This window comes from Perognathus longimembris, chromosome 24 (assembly GCF_023159225.1).
Source record: "Perognathus longimembris pacificus isolate PPM17 chromosome 24, ASM2315922v1, whole genome shotgun sequence".
Lineage (NCBI taxonomy): Eukaryota > Metazoa > Chordata > Mammalia > Rodentia > Heteromyidae > Perognathus > Perognathus longimembris.
Genome location: NC_063184.1, coordinates 35,696,144 through 35,720,205, shown reverse-complemented (window position 1 = coordinate 35,720,205; position 24,062 = coordinate 35,696,144). Strand labels below are relative to the sequence as shown.

General features: G+C 52.3%; 2 protein-coding genes across 6 annotated transcripts in view; one reads left to right on the top strand and one right to left on the bottom strand.

Moving 5' to 3' along the window:
- The window catches only part of Jade1 (jade family PHD finger 1), a 39,378-nt gene extending 19,016 nt beyond the window's left edge, over positions 1–20,362 (top strand). For 3 of the 4 annotated variants that reach the window (XM_048333739.1, XM_048333736.1, XM_048333737.1), the window contains exons 6-11: positions 874–1,085; positions 3,773–3,940; positions 4,925–5,041; positions 7,149–7,667; positions 11,908–12,025; positions 16,744–20,362. In XM_048333739.1, the coding sequence (XP_048189696.1) occupies positions 874–1,085; positions 3,773–3,940; positions 4,925–5,041; positions 7,149–7,667; positions 11,908–12,025; positions 16,744–17,648 (2,039 nt within the window). In that variant the 3' untranslated portion in view covers positions 17,649–20,362. The remainder of the gene's footprint in view (positions 1–873; positions 1,086–3,772; positions 3,941–4,924; positions 5,042–7,148; positions 7,668–11,907; positions 12,026–16,743) is intronic. The other variant, XM_048333738.1, reaches the window with a different exon arrangement.
- A 1,173-nt stretch (positions 20,363–21,535) lies between these two features.
- Positions 21,536–24,062, bottom strand: part of Sclt1 (sodium channel and clathrin linker 1) — a 46,354-nt gene continuing 43,827 nt past the window's right edge. For both annotated transcript variants that reach the window (XM_048333741.1, XM_048333742.1), the window contains exon 22: positions 21,536–21,546. The gene's annotated coding sequence lies outside the window, so the exon portion shown is untranslated. The remainder of the gene's footprint in view (positions 21,547–24,062) is intronic.

Below are 24,062 nucleotides of genomic sequence, written 5' to 3'. Positions count from 1 at the left end.
GGCAAGCACTCTACCACTAATCCACATTCCTAGCCCCTTGGTTTTTGTAACCAACTTTTTAACTCTGCAAAGATATTTTCATTGTGGGGATTTTAGAAAACATCTGCAAATAAAAGAAAATGAGAGTTTCCTGTTGCCATTAGCTGAGACCATGGCTCTTGCAGAAGTGTGGTCGGAGTCTGCAGTGAACTGCCATTCCACACACTTTCCCATGTTCGTCTCTCGTGTATCTGAATACCTATGCATTCTCCCTGGTAGAACTCAGAGGACAGGCTGGCAGGGAAACCTGCTTTCAGAGCACATTTTTTTTGGTTTTTGTTTTGCCAGTCCTGGGGCTTGGACTCAGGGCCTGAGCACTGTCCCTGGCTTCTTTTTGCTCAAGGCTAGCGCTCTGCCACTTGAGCCACAGCGCCACTTCTGGCCGTTTTCTATATATGTGGTGCTGGGGAATCGAACCCAGGGCTTCATGTGTACGAGGCAAGCACTCTTGCCACTAGGCCATATTCCCAACCCCCGGAGCACAGTTTTAAGTATCAAGAAAGGAGAGTTACAAAACAAAACAAATAGCCAAGCCTGTAATATGTGGTCACAGTTTTGAAACTTACATGTTAGCTGTTAGATGTAGTAGTAAGTATAATGAAATGACCTATTTCTGGGTATTGGGTATTCTTGTTCCTTTTGAGATTTGTTTATGCTTTCCTGTGTCTGGCCAGAATGGGAATGATTTCGTGAGAGACTTTCTGTGGAAGGTCTGGGAGTCATTCGATAGAAAAGTGTACTCAGATGGATTTGCTTTTCTCTGTTTCACATTGTTGAGACACACCAAGATTGTTTCATGACAGGACTTCCTGGTATGGATTGCTTTTCCCTCAGGAATGCCTGAACTAGATGAGTTCACCATGGAACGGGTTCTGGAGGAGTTTGAACAGCAATGCTACGACAATATGAACCATGCCATAGAGACGGAGGAAGGGCTAGGGATCGAGTATGACGAAGATGTGGTCTGCGATGTCTGCCAGTCCCCCGATGGCGAGGATGGCAACGAAATGGTGTTCTGTGACAAGTGCAACATCTGTGTTCACCAGGTAGGAGGGCAGTGTGCATGGGGAGGCGTGTGGGCACCATGTGGGAGGACAGTATGCACAGGGGAGCAGGGCTCCACCTACTGAGATGGGCTTGCCTCCCCACCCCCCCCCCCCCCCCCCCCCCCCGCATCAGAAGGCTGGAGTCTAGGAGCTCTGCAGGATGGCTGGTTGTTTCCAAAGTCTGACCTTGATGGCTTTCTTTAAGCAGTGGAAGTTGGCTTTGTGTAGAAGATTAGGGTTCAGGATCTGTCAGCAGTCTGGTTCACGTGGGGAGACCCTGTCATAAAGACAAAACAGCCTCTGCCCCTGCAATTCAGTTGTCTTTCTGCTCCTGCTTTGGGGTCCAGAGCGGGTGTCGGCAGTCCCACCATCTGTCTCCTCAGTCCTCCATGTGCCCAGCTGGCCACTGTCTTCGTTGTGGTGTGGTAGGTGCCAGGGACCCACGGCTCACCTACTTCAGTGTTCCTGTGTCAGCATCAGCTCGATTCCAGGGGCTGCTCTTTGATAAGTCTGTCTCAGTCTCTGTTCATTCCACGTCTTCAGTGATCTTCAGTGAGGTCATGTTTGGATGAGAATGCGGGCTTCAGCTTAGCTTTTGGGGGACATACAAGAAAGATATTAATATATAAAACATGCCCAAGGAGAGGAAAACCACCTCTTTTTTTCCTACAGTACTGAGGCTTGAACTCAGGACTTATTCTTGGTAGGCAGAAACTGTACCACTTGAGTCACATCCCAGCTCCTCTTGATTTAGTTGTTTTTCAGGTAGGGTCTTTCTTGTGCCTTTTCTCCCATGACTGGCCTTGGACACTGTGGTCCTTCTCCCTCTGTCTTCCTCATAACTACGACACCCATGAGCCACTACGCCTTGGCTGTTGGTGCAGATAGGACCTCACACACTGGAATGTTGATGTAGACTGGTGTGGGATGTAGGGTCCCAGAGGCAGTCTGGGGGTTCTTCCTTTGGATGTGTCAGGCGGCCCTGGGATTTAGAACAGATTGGGTGACAACACAGGAAGGAGGCTGGGCTTGCTCTGAGAATCCTTGTTCCTTTGAGATTCGCCTGTCTCCTTCCCCAGCCACACACGGCCTTGTCTCCACTGAGTCTGTGGTCTTGCTCTACGAGTCTTGCAGAAGCTCACCCTGCTTGTCTCCGCTGAGTCTGTGGTCTTGCTCTACGAGTCTTGCAGAAGCTCACCCCGCTTGTCTCAACTGAGTCTGTGGTCTTGCTCTACGAGTCTTGCAGAAGCTCACCCCGCTTGTCTCCACTGAGTCTGTGGTCTTGCTCTACGAGTCTTGCAGAAGCTCACCCCGCTTGTCTCCGCTGAGTCTGTGGTCTTGCTCTACGAGTCTTGGAGAAGCTCACCCCGCTTGTCTCCACTGAGTCTGTGGTCTTGCTCTACGAGTCTTGGAGAAGCTCACCCCGCTTGTCTCCACTGAGTCTGTGGTCTTGCTCTGTGAGTCTTGCAGAAGCTCACCCCGCTTGTCTCATTTCAGATCACCCAGGTGTTTCCTCGGGCATGGGATTCCTCAGGTGTCCGCTGTGGCCATGGACACCATTGTTGCTTTTTGCTACTGGTACCTGTTGAAACCTGTGAAGGACTTTCTACTCTTTCTTTACTTGTCTGCTTGGACACTAAGTAGAACTCTGTCACTGACATCAAGGCTGATAGCCTTGATTTCAGATGCTCTTTTTCTAGTCATCTTAATGTTTAGTATGTTTTTCTTTTGTGAACTTCTTGGTTTGTCTTGAAGACACATTTACTAGCTTAGACCTGCTTTTCCAGTTGTTTTTTTTTTTTTTTAAAAAAGGGCCTTCTTCACAGGTGATTCTTGGTTGCTCAGTCCAGAACCTTCAGTGTTGTTTAGCCCCAGGTCTGTTCCTGGGGCCCTTTCTGGGCTCCGACCCACCCTGGCCTCACCCTGACCCGGCCCCAGCGACCGTTGCTGCGCTCATCCTGTGGTTTCTCTGGCATCTGGGTGCTCTTGTGGCATGGTACCTGCTTTCATCTGTCTGGGAGGTGGAGCTGTTTTTCCAGGACTCCACACTTTCAGTTCATTCCAGGATAAAGTTCTGTGCACGTTTGTTTGTTTGTTTGTTTTAAAACTCTCTGGGCCCTCAGTACCATTGGGGTGACATACTCAACATTTGCCCTTTTTCTCCTCAAGCCGTTGTGTTTGTGTCCGTGGTCAAAGCCTTGATTCCCGCAGTGTATGCTGCCTGTGTGATTTTGCCATCTTGTGCAAAGCAGGCTTTGTTTTGAATGGTATTCTCCTTCTGTCTGGAATGTCTTGTTCTTCTGCGTCTGTTTGCCCCTTACGTGGCTTCTGTGTCTGCCGCCATCTCCATCCTAGGTGCTGCTGTGTGTCCCTGTCCCGGGCTCCCCAATTTCAGTGAGGCGAGAGGGAAGGCTTCCCCCTCGAGGTTGTGGTCATGTTTGAAAAGCTGGCATGGGTGGGTGGGGTTCTGGAGCAGCCAGCAAAGTGGTATGCTTCAGAATGTGTCCGTCCTTCAGTGGTTTGCATGGCATGTTGTGGCTCAACTCAGACATGTGGCATTTTTCCTGGGGTCACAGCCCAGAGTTGGGGGTGTCGACATTGGTGGGGGCTTTGTGTGTGTTGTGTGCATTAAGCGAGGAAAACGTGGTTTCTCTTTCCTTCTGGGGCTGTGCTGTGGCTCGGTCCAGGCCTGCTACGGGATCCTCAAGGTGCCAGAGGGCAGTTGGCTCTGCCGGACGTGTGCCCTGGGGGTGGAGCCAAGATGCTTGCTTTGCCCCAAGAAGGGAGGCGCCATGAAGCCCACCCGAAGTGGAACCAAGTGGGTCCACGTCAGCTGTGCTCTGTGGATCCCAGAGGTACGTGACTCCCCCCACGCCCTCCCAAGACTGCACAGGGCTTGGGCCTGAGGGCCAGAAGACCCTTCTGGTGCTGCCCACTCGGCCTCCACTCCACGACAAGATCGTGGAGTGGAAACATGGAACTACTCAGTGGAAGCACCAGTGTGTGTGGGGGGGTGTTGTCTGCCCCCATGACTGTTGTCTTGCCCACGGAGTCCTTCTCGGTGTGTCACAAGCCACTTTCAGCACCAGGCCATGTGGTGCCACACACCAGCTCACACTTCTGCAGATTGTACAGTTCTTGAAAATTCTTACTCAGCTTTAACCTTTGTAAACTGAGTTTTTTGTCTGTTTATTTCCTGTCCCACACCTTAACTAATTTAATTTGCCATGTCACTCTGGGAAGATTGTTTGTGACTCAGACTCCAGCATCTTTTGGTATAAGACAGCGTATTTTCCCACTGAGGAACATTGCATGGGGGGGATTGACACTGAAGGTTTATGACTGGGGTCTTGGTGGTGCTGGATCTTGTGGTTTGGTATCAGCCAGACACTGCTGGGTGATTGGGGGGCGGGGGTTCAGAGGTAGTGACAGTGTTTGATCTAGCTTGTGAGATTTGCTCTTTGAATGCACTCTTGTATTCGGATGGGATGGACTGGTATATTTACTGGGAAATGGATAGCACCACTCCAAGTTGAAAGTCTGTTTAGACATTTTAAGGTGATTTTTAGTCCTGAGTAAATCATTACTGGTGCAGAGGTAGATTGCACCATCCACACATGTAAGGGTCTTTGATATCAACTTCTTTAGTGAGAAATGGAGATGTAGGTGTAGCTGGCATGTTTCTGTAACCTGGGCCATCTGTGTCAGATGGGGCGTCCGTGCCAGGCGGGGGGGACCATCCGTGCCAGGCGGGGACATGTGTGACACAGGGCGCAGCTCTCAGAGTGACAGGTCTTGAAGTCTCTGCTGTCCGTGTTCTGCTGCTGTCTGGCCTGCAGGTGAGCATTGGCAGCCCCGAGAAGATGGAGCCCATCACCAAGGTGTCTCACATCCCCAGCAGTCGGTGGGCCCTGGTGTGCAGTCTCTGCAATGAGAAGTTTGGGGCCTCCATACAGGTGAGTTGCTCAGCAAGCTGGGCTGCCTTGGCCTCTGCTGGGGGGGTGGGGATGGGCTCTGATGTGCTCCAGCAGAGGGTTCTGGGAGGGGAGAGAGCATCGGGCCCTGCCCAGATTCCTGTGGTTAGCTGATGGTGCAGTGTCGCAGGACCCAGAGCTGTTATCCAGATCAGCTGGTGAGAGGAGTTGTAGTCCTTCCCTTTCTGTCCTGAGTCAGGCCTCCTGCTAGGCCTGGTCACAGCTGGCTGCTTTCTTTCCACAGGCAGACATGAGGGTTGAGTCCTCTTTTCCTGCAGACCTGGGCGCTCCTGGGTCTAGGGTGTGGGGCTGTGGGAGCACTGACAGGAGGGGCAGGCACAAGGTGTGCTGGTATGCTGGGTGTTGTAGGCAGAGGCTTCCTGATCTGAACACAGCTGGGACATTTTGTTGTTTTGTTTTGTTTTTCTGGTCCTGGAGCTTGAACTCAGGGCCTGGACACTGTCCCTGAGCCTCTTTGTGCGCAAGACTTTTACTACTTGAGCCACAGCCCACTTTTGGCTTTTTCTGAGTACTTTATTTAGAGATAAGGGTCTCTTGGACTTTTCTGCCCAGGCTGGCTTCTAACTGTGATGCTCAAACCTCAGCCTCCTGAGTAACTAGGATTATAGGTGTGAGCCACTAGTGCCCTGCACATTTGATTTTTATGTCAGTGTGTGTGTGTGTGTGTGTGTGTCCCAGAGAATGGAAGCTTACCTGCGAGTCAATGTGTCCTATGCCCAGATACAGGTAGCTTAGAAAGTCCTGCGGTCAAATGGAGGAGAGAGAGGCCTGCATGCTGTTTTTTTCTTGTCTTCTGATGCCATCTGTGCATTCCCTCCTCGGCCTCACATTCCAGTGCCTAGATGGCTATGGTCTGATCAGCTTCTGTATGGCCCGGCAAAGATGCTGTCTGGGCTGCGTCTCCGTAGACAACATAGCATTTGGCATGGACAGTGCATGCATGTAGTCCTAGGTTTTTTTGCCTTGGCCACTTGGTATTTTGACTGGCACCTCATTCCCTAAGGTGCCCCAACCATTGGCTTGTGTGTTTAAACGTCCCCCACTCCCCCGGCTTGCTGTCAGGCACTGTACCTACCACTTGAGCCATGCCCACTGTTTCTGGTCAGGGTTCTACTTTCTGCCTGGGCTGACTTGGACTGACTGTGTCCTCCTGCTGAGGTTTCTAACAACCCTAGAGGTTCCACTTACTTTACAGCATCTCCTGGTGTTTGGAGGGTCTGAAATGTTAGCAGAAATATCCACAGGCTTGAGAACGAAAGGGGTTTTCTTGTGTGTCACTAGAATCTGTTGTGAACGAAAATGACAGGTACCTCTACCGGAGAGTGTGGCTGGTTGGCCAAGGAGAATGGGGGGAGAGACACTTGTGTGAGTGTGTGGCACACATTCACTTGGGGACAAGCACCACAGACCTCGGAGTAACACTCACCATCCCTGGGCAGCGGGAGCCTGCTTCACTTGGGAGCGCCTTGGCTGGTGGACTTTTTTTTTCTCTCCATTGATTGACTTATTATCCCAGAACATTTATTTGAAGGAGAGCTGATGATAGTTCGTGTCTTTATAGAAGGATTTTGTTAAACGAATTCCTCTCTGAGTGTCTGCAGCTGGGTGGCTGTGCTTCTGTCACATCTGTTTGCTGAATGGGAAAGCCCAAGGGAGGCCACCGGTGCCCCTGGAGAGGCCGGTGTTCTGCAGCGCATTTCTCTTGATGGGTAGCATGTTTGCGTGAGTGGAGCTCAAGCTGGCACAGATGGCCTCCAGGCCGGAGCCGGCTCCCACTCGTGTGGCGGCAGCTCTGCTGAGCGGGGTTGTGGCCAGGTTGTGTGCTGAGTGGGGGCCCTCGCCAGGTGAGTTTGTGTTCTGTGCTGAGTGGGGCTGTGGCTGTTGAGTGGGCCTGTGTCCTGCCACCAGCATTGCCTCACAGGCTGGACGCTGCTGTTACCTGTGGGTTCCTGGCTCTGTGGGCCTGTGCAGGGTGACAGGGTGTGATGTGTGTGCGTGGGGGGGATGCCAGGGTGCTCTTGCTGTGGTCGCTCTGTAAGCCTGTCTCTCCTCTGCACGCTCTCCGCAGTGCTCCGTGAAGAACTGCCGCACAGCCTTTCACGTCACCTGCGCCTTTGACCGAGGCCTGGAGATGAAGACCATCCTGGCGGAGAACGATGAAGTCAAGTTCAAGTCCTACTGCCCGAAGCACAGCTCGCATCAGAAGCCGGAGGAGAGCCTCGGGGAGGGGCCTGTGGAGGATGGGGCTCCCGCGTGCTCCCCCAGGAGTCCGCTCGAGGCCCTGGCCGGGCCCGGGCAGCAGCGCGAGGAAGCCCACCGCATGAGTGTCCGCAAGCAGAAGCTGCAGCAGCTGGAGGATGAGTTCTACACCTTTGTCAACCTGCTGGATGTGGCCAGGGCCCTGAGGCTGCCGGAGGCAGTGGTGGATTTCCTGTACCAGTACTGGAAGTTGAAGAGGAAGGTCAATTTCAACAAGCCTCTGATCACCCCAAAGAAGGACGAGGAGGACAATCTGGCCAAGCGGGAGCAGGACGTCTTGTTTAGGAGGCTGCAGCTGTTCACGCACCTGCGGCAGGACCTGGAGCGGGTAATGATTGACTCCGACACCCTGTAGTGACCTAGCGAAGAGGATGCAGAGGCGAAGGCTCGCCAGAGCAAGAGGTGATAGCCAGGCCTCACTCAGATCTGTGCACACACAGCACGCACGCGCTCGTGCGGGCCCCGTGCACGCACAGGCTGGCAATACCCACTGCAGTCACGCGCCACTGCCGCCGCTCTGGTGGGCTTCTCTGTGATTCCTAACACCCTCCTCTTAACCTTTACTGCTGGCAAGGTCAGAGGGGCGTTTCTTTATCCCTTCTTTCTCCAGAGGGAACCGAACCCCAGGAAAATGACCGAGGGTTGACTCAGAATTGTTTACAGACTTAATTTTGAAAATTAGGATGGGTTTAACTTGTGAATGGGGGCAGAGGTAGGGAAGTGACCTGTGCATCCTGGGGAAGCACTTTCTAGGCTCTAGGGAGGGGCTCACAAGGGAGCGCTGAGCATTGCTTCCCCTGGCCCCCCTTGGCCTCTTGGCTAATTCACAGGGTGTCCCCTGCACCCTTGTGGAGCAGAGCAGGCTATGGGTGCTGAGGTGTGCGTGTGGGCACATGTGTGCATCTATCTGTGAAGATACTCCTGATGGTGGGCTGCTACATCCTCACGGAGGCTGCGGTCCTATTGTGAATGCCCAGTGTGTGTGTACATGGTGTGTGACCTGTGTACTGTGTGTATGTAGTGTGTATGTGTGCAGTATGTATGTGTACTATGGATATACTGTATGCACTGTACATGTGTGCATGTGATACATGTATGTTGTATGTACAGTGAGTATGCCATATGTGTGCATTTATAATGTGTATATATTGTGTATATGCCGTATGCATGTGTGTACGTGTACAGTGTATACACTGTATGCAGTATACATGTGTGTGGAGTATGCCATATGTTTGCATTTATAATGTGTATACATTGTGTATATACGGTATGCATGTGTGTACACATACAGTGTATACACTGTGTGTATACAGCACACATGCATATATGTACCATGCATTCATTCTGTGTGTACAGTGCAGTATGTGTGCATACAGTGTGTATAACTGCAGTGTATGTGCGTGCAATGTGTATGATGTACATAGTATGTATTCAACGTGTGTGTGTACCATGCGTGCATGGAATATGTATGCAGTGTGTGTATGATGTGTGCATGGAGTGTGTATATGTAATATGTGTGTACAGTGTATATACGGTGTGTGTACAGTGTGTGCATGGAGTATGTATGCAATATGTGTGCAGTGTGTATAAACCATGTATGCAGGGTGCATGTGTGTGTACCATGTGCGCATGGAGTGTGTGTATGGAATGTGCGTGTGTACAATGTGTACATTGTATACATTGTGTGCAGTATAAGTGCGCGTGTGTATGAGCACGCATCAGTGTGTCCCCGGTCTCTGCAGGTGCGTGTGTCCTAGCACAGGGCCCCGTGGCGGTGCTCCATACACTGCAGATACTCGAGTTCCCGCTGTGCGCTGCGGCCTTGAATGCTGCCATGGCGCAGCTGTGTGCTGCTTTGTGCCCCGGCTCTCCTGACCTTTCTCACTTGGGCTGGCTCCCTTCCTCGGTCCTCCTGCCCCCTGCTTTCTTCCAGCACCTTCCACTCTGGCTGTTAGCTACCATTCAATTCATGAGTGTCGCCAGGAGGCATGGCCTTCTCTGGCCTGACGCTGCCTGTGCTGAAGGGCACCAGGTGGCCTGACACAGTGAAGGGCCTCCCAACCCCTTACTTGCTAGTGGAGGCGTGGCGCCCTCCCCAGGGAGTCTGCTCACAGGTGGGAGGTGAGAGTGTAGGGAGGGCAGGGGCAGACTAGATGTCTGAACCTCCCAGGACCTTCGTGGCCGGCCTTGAGATGGGGTCTGCCGAGCAGCCGTCCCCTGGCCCCCCCAAGGCCCCGACCTGCGGCGGTGAGGCTGTGTGCTCCCTCAGGCCCCCTGGTGGTGAGTGCAAGGCCCGTGGCTTTTGTGACGTCGGGGAACTCAGGCCACCCCAGAATCAGGTCTGAAGCTGCCTGGCCCAGCTGTGCTGCCCAGCTCCTGGGAGGGGGGGGGTGGAAGTCTCATATTTTGGCTGTGTGTTTGTCTCAATCACCACAAAATAAAAGTGTAGACAATGCCTGTGGTGTACTAACTCTTTTCTGTGTTTAAGAACATGCACTCACAATTAAATTCTGAACTATTTTTGGAGTCACTGCTGCTTTCTAAGTAGAATGCCTATGATGTATGAAACACAGGGAATAAATCAGGATTTGTGTGTGCGTGTGCGTAGCATTACTTACATTTGTCTTATTAAAAAAGTCTGAGACTTTCAGGGAATTCAATAGCAGTTGCTTATGGTCATGGAAGTTGCACTTCCTGAAATTTGCCATCATACTGTGACAGCAGAGGCTTTAAAAAGTTGAAACCTTTGCCCCCCTGAGAGGGCACTGCTCTTTGTAATTGTAAACAGTATGTATGTCAGACCCAGTGCTAATGAAGGCAGGGGTGACAATAAGCACTATCCAGAAGTTACAACGGACTGTTCTCACTGCCTTGGTGTTCTGCCTGGATGACTCAAGACGTGGGCGTTCATTCCTGACCGGGAGGCCAGGAGCTCCCGGGAGGAGTGAGGTGATTGCTCTTTCCAGCAGATGACAGGAGTGGATTTCAGGAGGAGGTGGGGACCTACAGTGTGGCGGGTGACCACACTGTCTCCATGGTCGCCCTTCACCCAACCGGAGCACCCCTAAATGTCCTTTTCAAAAGACGCGGTGAACAGCTCCAAGTGGGCCAGGCAGTCGGGTGCGCGGCGCACATTTGAGAAGCTGAAGGAGACCACGAGCCTTGAACATGGAGGGGTTGGGGGTAGGGCTCTGAGCAGTGCTTAGGACTCAGGAAAACCTGCAGCAACCCTCCGGGTGCCCACAGGTTGGTGGGGGGTGTCTGTTTGCAAACCACTGTTTTAGGGAGAAGTGTGCCGAGGGCTTGGCAGGGTTGGGGAACGGTGGCCCGGCGTGGCCCGTTTGCATGGGGAGCTGCAGTGGTAGCCCGCTGGGCAGGGTCAGGGAGGGACAGAGGTTGAGGCTGTCGGCGTGGGTGAAGTCCTGCAGGGACTGGGCTGTCTAGCGAGGGAGGGTCGCCACGGAGCGGCCAGCCAGGGCTGAGTGATGGCTCTGTTAGGTGCGGCTCACCAGCGGCCCCGGGAACGCTGCCACGGTGAGTGCAGTGATTCCATCCTCACGGCTCCCAGGAGAGGTGCAGCTCGGGTAGAAGTTGCCACTGTCCATTGCCTGGCTCTGGAAGTCAGGCTCCTTGGTTGTTCACCTCCTGGCTGCGGGGAGGAATCGAGCAGATCTATAGCGATACCACCTCCACTCGGTTTCTCTAATCAGGAAATGGGGGTTGTTGGAGACCAGTGCGCGCTCATCCGTCGGTGGGGAAGCCAGCACCTGTTATCGAGCTGCTAGTGTGCCGAAGGGTCTGCAGACGCGAGGGGAGGTCTAAGCCGGAAAGCAAGTGGTGTGCGCCCAGGTCACGGCTCCCCTCATGACTGGAGGAAGGCGCGATGGCCTTGGGGCGTGCCGTGGAGGGCAGCAGGAGTGGCCTGCTCGCAGTAAGAGGATGGGGACTGCGGAGGGCGAGCACGGGTCTCTCCCCGCCTCCACCACCGAGATAACTAGAGTGCCGAGTGGCGATGTGTGCTCCGGGCCCACGGAGATTTAGGAGCTTGGGATCTGTGGGGTTTCGTGGCAGAATCCTTAGCTTTGGGTTCTAGAAGTGATGACTGAGGCAGAAGGCTGAGTACTGGCTAGTGATGTGTGTTCCTGTCTGCGTTAGGTTCAGTGCCTGGGCCTTCCCGAGGCTCACCCACAGCCTGTGCGAGCAGCTGCCAGGCATCCCCGTCCCCCCGGCCCCCGCCCCCGTGCTTGTTACATCCGGTGGGCAAAGGCTCACTGGACCTTGGGGTGACCGTAGGGTGGAGGAGGCGGCTTTGCCAGAGGCTCCTCTGGAGGAAACAGTCAGGTCCTGGCGGAGGCAGGCTCCGTGCCAGTGCAGTGTGCTCTTCCCAGGGGCTGCTGTGGACACCAGGGGAACAGCTGGAATTCTTTAAAGATGGGGTAAATGCTTAGTGAACTTGGTTTCAGTTATCCGTCAGGGCCGTGGTAGGACCAGTTTTTCTCAGATAAAGAAAATAAATGAACACCGAAGTGCTGCTGTTGCTCACGTGGAGTCTTCACTCTGTATTCCAGGTGCGGAACCTCACGTACATGGTCACGCGCAGGGAAAAGATGAAACGGTCCGCATGCAAAGTCCAGGAGCAGATACTCAGTCTTTACACGAAGCTCTTGGAGCAAGAAAGAGTTTCAGGTAGGTACTAAGTCTTGGCTAAAACGCAAGGCAGGGGTTTGAAAGCCTTAACAGTATACTGCTAAAGGAAAAATGATTTGTTCTTTAATTTTTATTCTTCCAACAGAAAAATGTAAGAAGCACAGATTTTCATCAAGGAAAATATTTAGAGACCCCATGTAAAAGGGAAAATAGCTACAGATTTGGCCTCCAATAGGGGGGTTGAGTCCTACTTTACTGATTAACACAAATCTTAGTTGTTCTCTACGTAAAATGGGGATACAGAAAGCTACTCGTTGAAGCTGTCCTGAGACTCAAAGTGAGCCAGATGTTGCAGAAATGGTGAATGTGTTGTAGGGCTGTTTCAACACTAGACCAGCCTTGGGGCCACGGGCCACGGGGGAAGCAGTGTCTTAGCACGAGTCAGGCTGCTCTGGCCCAGCCCTGGGTGTGCCGGCCTGCTGGGCAGTGGGCAGCACATGAATTACCTGGGGGCTGAGCCTGAGTCGGGGCATCTGACTTGTCTTGGATTCTTTCCATCTGTAGAAGAGGCTTGAGCTGTGACCAACATTCTGTGAGTTCAAGTCCCAAAAAGGGGGACTGAAAGGATGCGAATGAGGTTGGCAGGTGTGGCCTGCCCTCCCAGGAATTTGAGCATCTTTGTCCTGGATGAACTAAGTTGGAGCAGTGTCATTCTTTGCACTTGCATTAGTCATAGTTGACTTGGCTTTTTCTGCACTTGTGCATTTTTGTTTCTGTATCTAGATTATCTTGATATATATATATATATATTTTTTGGCCAGTCCTAGGCCATGAACTCAGGGCCTGAGCACTGTCCCTGGCTTCTTTTTTGCTCAAGGCTAGCACTCTGCCACTTGAGCCACAGCGCCACTTCTGGCCATTTTCTGTATATGTGGTGCTGAGGAATCGAACCCAGGGCCTCATGTATACGAGGCAAGCACTCTTGCCACTAGGCCATATTCCCAGCCCCTATCTAGATTATCTTGAAAGGTAGAAACAGCGAAGTTGTTGTCACCTATTAGGTTGAAATCCAAACAAGAATTAACTATATCCTTGTGAATAGAGTTTTGACCAGCTAAACAGATAATGGCTGAGTTTTTAGTAATCTTGATGTATGACATAGTTTTAGTAGCACTGACTTACTGATGCTGTTTTGGATCTTTCTTGGCCAGGACTGAGCATTTTCCAGATGTAGCCCATGCATATCATTAGCTGGACCTTGGAGTCAACTGGAAAAACTCTTAGGAAGTTCTTCCTAGTAGGGTTAGTGTAGGAAAGAGAGGTTCAGTTCTGATTCTTCAATTTGAGCTTGTACCTCTCACTTCCCTTCTGCCTTCTTGAGCTGGTGTAACCTGGGATCCACATAGTTTGTGGCTCTTGTCATGTGGTGGTGACTGTCCAGGCGAGCTCTGCCTGTTCCTCGGTGCCGTGTTGTCACGTGGTGGTGACTGTCCAGGCGAGCTCTGCCTGTTCCTCGGTGTCGTGTTGTCCCGTGGTGGTGACTGTCCAGGCGAGCTCTGCCTGTTCCTCGGTGTCGTGTTGTGACTTGGTGGTGACTGTCCAGGCGAGCTCTGCCTGTTCCTCGGTGTCGTGTTGTCCCGTGGTGGTGACTGTCCAGGCGAGCTCTGCCTGTTCCTCGGTGTCGTGTTGTCCCGTGGTGGTGACTGTCCAGGCGAGCTCTGCCTGTTCCTCGGTGTCGTGTTGTCCCGTGGTGGTGACTGTCCAGGCGAGCTCTGCCTGTTCCTCGGTGTCGTGTTGTCCCGTGGTGGTGACTGTCCAGGCGAGCTCTGCCTGTTCCTCGGTGTCATGTTGTCCTGTGGTGGTGACTGTCCAGGCGAGCTCTGCCTGTTCCTCAGTGCCGTGTTGTCACGTGGTGGTGACTGTCCAGGCGAGCTCTGCCTGTTCCTCGGTGTCGTGTTGTCCCGTGGTGGTGACTGTCCAGGCGAGCTCTGCCTGTTCCTCGGTGTCGTGTTGTGACTTGGTGGTGACTGTCCAGGCGAGCTCTGCCTGTTCCTCGGTGTCGTGTTGTGACTTGGTGGTGACTGTCCAGGCGAGCTCTGCCTGTTCCTCAGTGCCGTGTTGTCACGTGGTGGTGACTGTCCAGGCGAGCTCTGCCTGTTCCTCGGTGTCGTGTTGTCCCGTGGTGGTGACTGTCCAGGCGAGCTCTGCCTGTTCCTCGGTGTCGTGTTGTGACTTGGTGGTGACTGTCCAGGCGAGCTCTGCCTGTTCCTCGGTGTCGTGTTGTCCCGTGGTGGTGACTGTCCAGGCGAGCTCTGCCTGTTCCTCGGTGTTGTGGTGGTGACTGTCCAGGCAAGCTCTGCCTGTTCCTCGGTGTCGTGTTGTCCCGTGGTGGTGACTGTCCAGGCGAGCTCTGCCTGTTCCTCGGTGTCGTGTTGTCCCGTGGTGGTGACTGTCCAGGCGAGCTCTGCCTGTTCCTCGGTGCCGTGTTGTCCTGTGGTGGTGACTGTCCAGGCGAGCTCTGCCTGTTCCTCGGTGCCGTGTTGTCCCGTGGTGGTGACTGTCCAGGCGAGCTCTGCCTGTTCCTCGGTGCCGTGTTGTCACGTGGTGGTGACTGTCCAGGCAAGCTCTGCCTGTTCCTCGGTGTCGTGTTGTGACTTGGTGGTGACTGTCCAGGCGAGCTCTGCCTGTTCCTCGGTGTCGTGTTGTCCCGTGGTGGTGACTGTCCAGGCGAGCTCTGCCTGTTCCTCGGTGTCGTGTTGTCCCGTGGTGGTGACTGTCCAGGCGAGCTCTGCCTGTTCCTCGGTGTCGTGTTGTCACGTGGTGGTGACTGTCCAGGCGAGCTCTGCCTGTTCCTCGGTGTCGTGTTGTCCCATGGTGGTGACTGTCCAGGCGAGCTCTGCCTGTTCCTCGGTGTCGTGTTGTGACTTGGTGGTGACTGTCCAGGCGAGCTCTGCCTGTTCCTCGGTGTCGTGTTGTCCCGTGGTGGTGACTGTCCAGGCGAGCTCTGCCTGTTCCTCGGTGTCGTGTTGTCACGTGGTGGTGACTGTCCAGGCGAGCTCTGCCTGTTCCTCGGTGTCGTGTTGTCCCGTGGTGGTGACTGTCCAGGCGAGCTCTGCCTGTTCCTCGGTGTCGTGTTGTGACTTGGTGGTGACTGTCCAGGCGAGCTCTGCCTGTTCCTCGGTGTCGTGTTGTCCCGTGGTGGTGACTGTCCAGGCGAGCTCTGCCTGTTCCTCGGTGTCGTGTTGTCCCGTGGTGGTGACTGTCCAGGCGAGCTCTGCCTGTTCCTCGGTGTCGTGTTGTCCCGTGGTGGTGACTGTCCAGGCGAGCTCTGCCTGTTCCTCGGTGTCGTGTTGTCCCGTGGTGGTGACTGTCCAGGCGAGCTCTGCCTGTTCCTCGGTGTCGTGTTGTCCCGTGGTGGTGACTGTCCAGGCAGGCAGGATTTTCTGCATTGCATGGCTGGGCTTTTCCTTGGGAGAGTGAGTGTTGTTTCTCACGAGGCTGTAGTCTTCTGATGTGACTGTTGTAGAGACAGCCCTGGGGAGCCCACGGAGGCCTCTGGGGTAGAGGTCTTTCCCTTCCCCGTGTGGAGCTTGATCCCTGAAGTCGGGCTTCTACCTTGTGAGCTAGTGATTCCATGACTTTTCAGTCACAGGGTTCAAACTCTGCATGTTCTGGTTGAGAGGTGTCAGAGAGATCTGGACTGCATGTCTGCAGGCAGAAAACCAGTTAGGCAACGTTGGCCTCCTTTCTGTTTTCCTGTGGTGCTGAGTGTCTGAGATGATGCATACATACATTAGATGGGGCATAAAGCTGATTCCAGTGACACCAAAGATAGGCCTAGCAGGGAGGGCCTCCACTGTCTGTGCTCACAGTGCCTGTGCTTCCTTGAAGTGCCTGTCTGGATGAGCAAGAAGGTCTCATAGAGAGAACTGTTTCGTAGGTGGGGGCTGAATCTAATTTTCCCAGTGGTTCTTATCTCATGGAAGATGGAACACAGGAGAGCTTCCACCGCTGGCGGGCATGAGGCTCTTGCAGGAACTCAGGCCGTCTGAGTGAACTGCATTACTGCTCACAAGCAGGGTGAGATGGGTCATTGGGGCATGATTCACATGCAACGACAAATGTGATGAGAGTTGACAGGATTTCACAAGAAGGGAACTCCTGCCGGTGTGCAGTGGAATTTAGTTCTCGCTGTGATTCACCTCAGAAGACAATTAACTCATTCTCAGCTCAGGTGTCAGTGCAACAGAATCCCACGGATAGATTTTGTACACAGTGACGATGGCATTAAGAAAAAAACAAGAAACCCCACTGAACTCTGAATACCTGTTCCAGCTCCCTCTTCACCTTCCACACGCACACACACTGGTCAGCAGCCTCGCACGCAGACCTGGGGGTCGCCAGGTGGATAGCCGGGTCCCCGTCCTCGTGGGGGCGCGGGATGGGCGTGGGGGATGGGCGTGGGGGCCACTGCAGCACGGCGCGGCGCGGGCAGATGGGTCCTGCCACCTCCGAGGCACTCGTGCCGTTTATTCTGTTGGCAGGAAAGGGTAGTCCTTGAAAAGGTAGTTTCACGAAGGACGGTGTGAATTGTAGCTGGAAGAATCTAGAATGCTGAGCATGCCTTGCTGTAGGTTCTCACAGCAGGCCACGTCCTGACTGGAAACTCATTTATAACGATGGGTCGGAAGTGTGCAGTGGGTGACACTTAGGGCCTAGAACTCGTTTGAATTTCCTTTGTGCTTATTTGCTCACAGGTGTGCCTTCTTCCTGCGCAGCATCCTCCGCACTGGAGAACATGCTTTTGTTTAACAGTCCTGTGGGTCCTGGCGCTCCCACCATAGAGGACTTGACATGGCACTCGGCCTTCTTCAGGAAGCAGATGGGCGCGTCCTTGGCTCCGTCGCTGAAGAAGCTCCATAAGCGAGACCCTCTGCGGCCCGGGAGTGTGGGAAAGGCCTCGCTGGGACAGCCAGGCCTGGGCGGGGGGCGGGGGGGGCTGGGGGTCCCAGGCAGCTTTCTGAATTTCGAAAAGACCTTTGCAGATGCACGCTTCCTATCATCAGCACAACAGAAAAACGGGGTTGTGGCGCCAGACCTAGGGAAACGGAGAGACAATCGCTTTCATTGTGACCTCGTTAAAGGCGACTTGAAGGACAAGCCTTTGAAACCGAGTCACAAGCCTCTCAGGTCCACAGATTCGTCCCAGAGGCACCTGGACAGCCCACGTGCCGCCCCTGTGCCCGGTGCGGGGCCGTGGGCACCTGGCGCCAGGAGGGAGGGTGTGCCCAAGTGCAATGGCTCCCTGATCAAAGCGAGCTGTTCCCAGACTGCAGCCCAAGTGCCTACCACACCTGCCAGCCCGGTGAAAAACTGGGGCGGATTCCGGATTCCAAAGAAAGGGGAACGGCCGCAGCAGGGAGAGGCCCCCGAGGGGGCTGGCCACCAGCACACAGACTGCCCGTACCTCAGCCTGGGCCGGGCGCCAGCCAAGGACAGGGCAAAGAGCAAGTTAAAATCCGACCACGAGAATGACGGGTATGCCCCGGATGTAGAACTAAGTGACTCCGAGGGCGAAACATCGGAAAAGAAATGTCCGCAGGCCAGCGGCGCCCTGGGCAGGAGGGCGGACTTCATCCGCAGGAGTATCTTGGCCTCCTGATGGCAGAGGTGGGGCCAGTGCCTGGCCTGCCGCGGGCAGGGAGAACAGCTTGGGGTGGGGTGGGGGTGCAGAACCCCCTTATTCCTGAGCTACAGACACATTTACTTACAATTCAGATTGGATTTTTTTTCAGAGTCATTTATAAATCACTGTTGTGAGAAGTTTGTGTTATTAGCAACTTGCTGAGGAGACAGAAGAGTAGACTAGCGTAGGACGGCTGAGGTCAGAAGCTGAGTGTGGAGCGGAGGGTTACAAGGGGTGAGGCTTCGGTAAATGTCTGCATATTGCTTTTCTTGCCCTCTGCGTTCTTCCAAAGCACAAACTCTGGGTTCCCTGAGTGTACCGAATCCTATCTAGTTCTGTAGAATGGACCGACACCCCTGCAGAGACCAGGGCGCCATGTGCAGCCATGACGTGTATTTCCTAGGACCGGTGGATTCTACAATCATTCTGGCCCCAAAGACCACTTCTGTGGCCTGGCCAGCGTACCCGCAGCAGCTCTGGGGAGCCTGTGTGCACACAGCGTCAGAGGAGAATTGACAGGAAGGTTGTTACGGGAGGCGGAGTGACAGGTCAGAGCTGCCTGCGGCTTGCGGAGTCGGGTCAGATGCCCAAGGCCCCGCTGCCCGAAGCCCTGTGTGGCGGTGGCTATCTGTGACCCGGCAGTCCAGGCCCAGGTGTTACCAGTCCTCTTGACCCTCCTTTTCTCCAACTACTGGCTCTTACTGGCTCTTGGGCCGGCTTGGGATGTCCTTGGCCATTGGCCATATCTGGCCATTCAAGTTCAAGCGATGAACTTTCAACTCTGGGGACTCATTTCCCAGAGCAGATCACTAGTGCACGTCAGGGAATCTGGGCCTCCATCACGAATGGATTCCCTGAGGGAAAAAAAAAAAGAGAAGTGAAGTAAGTTATATTTTAAAACTGTAGAAAGGCAATAAGTTGCAATAAGCTCTTACCATTGACCTAGTTATATAGAAAAGAGGTTGAAATGCACCCTCGAATAGGTTTTTAGGGTCAGAGTTCTTATTTGTAACTTGGACTTTCTAATTGCAAATGGCAATAACTAGTAAGTTATCAGCAATAATAAGTTTAGCATTAAATTTGAGAACAATGTTGTAGTGCATATGTATTCAGAAACTGGATAGTGTTAAGGTCCTGTTAATTTTCTTTGGAATTCAGTGTCGTCGTGAATCAAACTTAAGGAAAGTTTAAGCAGCAATGAGATTTAGAATTCTGGGCATTTGGAGCGAGCCCGATATCCCCTACATTGCCCCTTAGTTAGTGAATGCCAGTACCCCAACTCCTGATTCATTTACATGTCTGTCCTTATTTGGCAGGGGGATTCTACTGCTTAGGAATGATGCTCTGAGCTCTGTAGTTCACTGTCGAGTCTTCCAGGTGACTATCAACAACAAGGCTTCTTGAACTCCATCTTGCTATGCAAGTTTTATCAGATGATCGGATAGCAGATCTGGTGCGTCCCTATTGTGTGTTTGACATTTTCAAACCAGGTCTTAACTTTTCCAAGTACACTGTAGCTAATTCAGGGGAGGGGAAAGAGTGACTGGTTTTTAGACTGACTGCTTTTGAGCCATGAGGCTCATTTTGAGAGACCGCTGTCCAAACTAGCTTGTTGCTACAGGCGGCAGGAGGGTCTTATCCAAGTTGCACGTTTGCTAGTAGCATAATTTAAAGATTAGATTTTTTTGTTGTTTTGCATATGAGCAAAACCCTTCTGGACACAGGAGAAGGTTGGACTCTATCTGCAGTTGTCTTTTGATTACAGCTCTGGGTGAGAGGAGGGTTGTGGAGGGTAATCTGTGAAGCCATAGAAAGAAAATCTAAATTAATGGAGTGACGGCCTCTCTCCACTCAGAGGTACCAGACTCATTTGCACTATTTAGGAATGCTAGTTTTGTGCAAAAATAATGCCTTACCTGTTTTCCCCCACATTTAGGTTGAAAAGCTTTCAAATGTTCCAAGTTATGCTGAACCAAAAAACAAATGAAAAAAAAAACCCACAAAACAAACAAACACAAAAACAAAGTCCATATTTTATAGTCCTGCTCTGAGATGCAAATGGTGGCGCGTGCGGCTTCTCGGCAGTGGAGAGGGCTCTGCCGCGGGGCTCTGGGCGAGGCGGGCGGCCCGCGACAGACAGCCCAGCTACACGCCACGTCCTCTTAGCATTGGAACCATTTGCTGTGTTTTTTTTTGTTTTTAATATTTCCTTGTGCATCCTGACCGAGAAATATCTTTGATTATGATCAATGTATTATGTCAAAATGTAGGCTAGTTAAAACTTTTGTAAAGTTGCCTGGAATGTCATTTGTTGGGTTATAAACACAGGACTTAAATGAAGTTTTTATGTGTTGTGTACAAATCTTAATTATTTTAAAATGGACAAACTTGTCATTACATTTGTAACCTTGTACAGAGGATTTTTCACTATGTGCCTAGCTTGGTGTCCATTCAACTGAATTGAAAAGAAAAAAAAGAGGTGCATGAAGAGTTACAAATCAGAATTAAACAAAGTCTATGTAGAGATGACTATTTTATATTACATGGCCCAGTCCTGTATTTATTTCTACCCCCTTTTGGAAAGTATTTATAAAACTAGTTGAGGACAACTGTATTTTTTTGTTGAACTATTTAGTAGAATTGTGCCTTTTTGTCTGTATGTGAATAAATGCTGTACATTTTGCAATACAGTAACGCCTTTGGGACTGTGATGTCTGTGGCTCTCAAGGCCTCCTGTCCCTTGCGCTCGCCGCCCCACAGCGTGGCTGGGCGTGGAAGGGCAGTGTGGCGCTTCCCGGCCCACTGCTCAGGGCTGGTCTGGAGAAGTGGGCAGTTCTTCCAGGATACAGCTTTTGATCTGAAAAGACCCAGTGCTTGGAACAACACAGGCTTTAGAGCCAGAAAAACCTGTGATGCACGCAGGTCTGAGCCTGTGAAGAGGGAAACGTGGTCTTAATGGCAACAGGACAGCAGGGGCCTCCTGCAGAGCCTGGGTGTGAACACAACTGGCAAGCTTCTGGTTCGGTCACTAGAAACAGGACCTCGGATGATGGGAAGGTTGCCCTACAAAATGCTTCTGAAGTAATTTTCAGAGATCGTTCCATGGAGTGCTTGCCATTTGGTCTCACTGTGGCAGATAAGAGGTTTATCCACCTCACACAGAAAAGACTTGTCCAGGGCCACAGCCCTGGCCTTGGTAGGGTGCAGCTCACTTGTCCAATTTTCCATGCTGGAAATGAGTGTTCTCCACAATGGCTGCATGCAGAAACGACTAGAGAGCGAACCCAGCAGTGAAGCCGGGGTGGGTAGTAGCCCATGCATGCCCAGTGGAGCTCGTCCCTGGCATGTCCCTGGGGGGGTTGTCACGTCTTCCCGTGGAGGTCACACGACTGGTGATCAGAGAAACTAATTTTTACAAAAAATGGGCCATCTTGTTTTTGTGTGACATGAATTACTGAGATCTTAGTCCTCCTTGCCTCTCCCCACTTGTCTCTTGTGGGCTCCAAGTAAGACCCCAGAGAGAAATAATTGTGAGTCAGGTGCCCAGGAGCCACGGGGAGGGCGGGCCTGGCCCCGGCTGCAGGCCGCACTGACTTGAAACGTGCCCTGGGGCTCGTGTTTTCTCCCAGCCAATTAGAACGTGGTTTCTACCCTTGAAACACTGCCATCTGCCACAAACGGCACCAGCTTCAAGGGCCCTTCAGTGTTCTTGGCCGAGCGAGGTGAGGCTTTCTAGTCTGAAGAGGAAGAACTGAAGTTGTGGGCAATCTTGTCTGCTGCCGCACGCACGGCCTGACTTTACTGTTCTCTAACCTCTGGATCTGGGGCCTCTTCCATCCACGCAGCTTTTCCTGAATAGACTTACAGGCACTTACTTCTCTGGTACACACAGGCTATTTGACCTGTTTAGCAGTGTCACTGCAGCCTGAAAACCAGAAGTCCTTGTGACTCCTTCCCTTTCCTCATCAGACTGCCCGCAGCCAGGGTATGAGTCTGACTTGATTGCCCAATCCGCCTGCCCTACAACTCTGGCCTCTTGTGGTCACTTCCTGCAGCAGCCTCGTCTTCCCACAGAGGAGGCTTATGAAACAAGTGTTCTGACTTCCTTAGCATCAGGGGACCCCCCTCACTTGGTAATTAGAAAGGGCTCACCAAGTGGCAGGCACTGATCGGTATTTCCAGCCAGTCCTGAAAATGAGGCAGGCGCGTGCTACCATTTCCCCATTCGCAGATGAGAAGGTGGAGGCCGAGGGTAAGCAGTAAGCTCTTTCCTCAGGGACAGCTGGGGATTTTCCCAGACAGCCAGGCGAGAAGCCAGCCAGGGTTTGCCGCCTTGTAGCTGTGCCACGAGTTCACAAGGCCGATGGTGAGCTGCTGAGAACGCTACAGCAAGGCGACAGCCTTGGCTTCAGGTAAAATGCACCAGTTAAGTGTCTCTGTAAATGGACAGCAAGACAGCCTGCTGCGGTCAACCCCTGCCTTATTCCAGGAGGAGGGAGATGAGTGAGCCGCACATGCGTTTGTGTAAGCACGTCCACAGGCAGAGCCTGCGCGTCCCATGTAATTAAAGAAAAGCCATCTGGAGTTCAAACAGCTTCTCTACATCTGACACACTCGCAAGTTCCCTTAGTTACGAGCAATTCACGACTCTAAGCCTGGACCTAGGAATCCTGCATTAGCACTTTAAGGCTGTGCCAAACCTCCAAATCAGCATTTTCTAAAATCAAGCATGATGAATGGTTATTTATTTTTTATTATTATTATTTTTTTGGCCAGTCCTGGGCCTTGGACTCCGGGCCTGAGCACTGTCCCTGGCTTCTTCCCGCTCAAGGCTAGCACTCTGCCACGTGAGCCACAGCGCCGCTTCTGGCCGTTTTCTATGTGGTGCTGGGGAATCGAACCTAGGGCCTCGTGTATCCGAGGCAGGCACTCTTGCCACTAGGCCATATCCCCAGCCCGAATGGTTATTTTTGCAAGGGTGCACATGTGTAATGCCGGGGGCCAGCCTGGGCTATCCAGCGGGACCAAACCAAACCAACCGGAAAGGAAATAAAACAGCTTACACAGTGCCAAGTGGCAAGGTATACCTCGTGTGACTCCTGACATGCGACCACCTGTGATTCCCATCACGTCATCACGTGTGGTTACTGGTGCGTACCACGTGACTCCTGACGTGTCACCACGTGCGATTCCTGACATGCCCCATGTGTCATTCCTGGTACGTCGCCACATGCGATTCTTGATCTATCACCACGGGTCATGCCTGATGTGTCGCAGGTCCTGACGGTTGCACAGCTGTTGAGCTCATGTGCTTAAGTAGTGTATTTGTATTGAGCACACTTAAGTATACTTAGGCTAAGTGCACAGTTCAGTAATCTATGTTCAGCTCATGTGTTAGCATATTTATGTTGAGCACATTTGTTAAGTCGTGTATTAATGTTGAGCACAAGCAGTGTGTGTGGTGCTCACGTTTTAGCATATTTATGCTGATCACACGTGTTTGTGAAGTGTTATATTTATGATGATGGACTCCCTGTTTATTTCACTTGTCAGGCTGGTGTTCTAACAGGATTATGGCTGGTGTACAGCGATGTCTTCATGAAGCAAGTCTGGTTTCCTCCACAGGCAGCCATCTTCCCTTCCTGCTCTCCCTTCTCCTTGGCTTTCCCTGCTGACTCTTCCCCAGCGTGTCTGAGTTGTGGAACCTCTTTTTAATTTTCTCCTTCCACCCTATCTGTGTTGATATCAGATACTTAGAGCTTCACCCGAACTAATCCTCTATAAATACAACTTCTTAAGATTGTGCTTGAAAATAGAGTGTTTTGAGCCAGGCACTGGTGGCTCACATCTGAAGATCTCAGTTCAAGGCTAGCCTGGCAGTAAAGTCTGTGAGACTCTTATCTCCAATGAATCAACAGGGAGCTGTGTCTCCAGTGGCAGAGTACTAGCCTTGAGCAAAAATGGTATCATTAGATAGGATGATAATTTTTGTAGGAAGCCCTAAGCATGTGGACATTTGGACAACTAAAGGTGTTTTGTGGACTAAGGGCAGACTCAGGGCAAAGACAAAACAGAAGGCAAGAAAACAAAACTAAGTAGCCCTTGTTCTCAGGCTGGTAAGGAAAATGGTGGCAGAACTCTGGCCTTATCTGCACCTTTCCATCAAGAGCTGAGGGCAGAGCAGTACCTGTGAGACCCGAGTCCACAAGCACCACCAAGGTCTGCGCATCCTATCTCCTGACCCGCAGGAGCTCGCCCCCAGCCAGGCGCTGCTTCCTCGCGTCCAAAGTACGAATTCTGCAGACTCAAGATGCAGAAGGGCCAGGCACCGTGCTCAGGCCTATAATCCTAATCAGGGGCTAAGATCGAGGATCACAGTTCAAAGCCAGC